Raw genomic sequence first — 905 nt, 5'->3', positions numbered from 1 at the left:
TGACCGTGGGGGAAATGTCCTTGAGGAAGGAGCTAATACAAGCTATCTGTCCCCCTTTTACAGACCTTTCCTCCCTGCTTCAGGCAAAGCATGCAGCAGTGGGGTTAGCTGTGCCTGCTGGCTCGCAGCCCAGCCTGCCTGGCAGAAAGCCCATAACCATCCCACAGCACAGACCCATTCCTCTCCCTTTATTTTGTTGTTTGCACAGCCCTGGGTTGAGCAGAAACATGTGGGAGGTGCTTTCGTATTCCCAGCCCTGAAGGCTACGCAGTCCTAACTGTACCTTGCTCACCTGGGAACACCGGAGCTGCCTTTGCCCATGATGGTGCAGGAGGATGAGCTAAAAGCTACAGGGAGGGTCCAGAGCCAGGGCTGCTCCTCAACACAGCATGGCTTTGGCACAGTTGTGGGACCTGGAGCACAGCAGGTTTTTAAGGAGGTTGCAGAGATTCAAACCACACCTTGGTCTTATTTCCAGCCTATTCGGAGGTCCCCCAAGAGAAAGGGCATGGCTTGGAGGGGCCAGGCAGGCTGGCCAGGTCCACTGCTGTCCCAGTGCTGGGGCTACAAGTCCGAGTCACAAGGCAAGGTACTCCTCCACTGTCGTCCGTCTCGCTCGTCCTGCAGCACGTCCCAGGGATTGCCATAAGCCCCAGTGGTGGAGCATGCCCCAGCCCCCCGTGCAGGGCTGGGGGGCAGTTTGGGGGCCCTGTGCTCCTTGCAGCAGTGGTGGAAGCTGAAGGTGAGGGCCAGCCCCCCTAGAATCTCCAGGCAGCTTCCCAAGTAGCTCAGCACCAAGCTGTAGCCCACAGCCAGCGTGCTGTCAGCCGGTGCAGGCAGCGCCCACAGCTCGTTGGTGTACCAGGAGGCGGGCACCAGGCTCCGCAGCCCCGAGACGAGCCGGA

The 905-nt window shown here is 59.7% G+C and overlaps 1 protein-coding gene across 1 annotated transcript in view; it reads right to left on the bottom strand.

Annotated features, from left to right (window-relative positions):
- Positions 1-564: 564 nt before the first annotated feature.
- The window catches only part of CLDN23 (claudin 23), a 679-nt gene continuing 338 nt past the window's right edge, over positions 565-905 (bottom strand). Inside the window, 1 exon segment of the mRNA XM_010076101.1 lies at positions 565-904. Coding sequence (XP_010074403.1) covers positions 565-904 — 340 coding nt within the window.

The sequence above is a fragment of the Pterocles gutturalis genome, unplaced genomic scaffold, assembly GCF_000699245.1.
Source record: "Pterocles gutturalis isolate BGI_N339 unplaced genomic scaffold, ASM69924v1 scaffold43961, whole genome shotgun sequence".
NCBI lineage: Eukaryota > Metazoa > Chordata > Aves > Pterocliformes > Pteroclidae > Pterocles > Pterocles gutturalis.
This window is presented reverse-complemented; position numbering and strand designations above follow the sequence as displayed.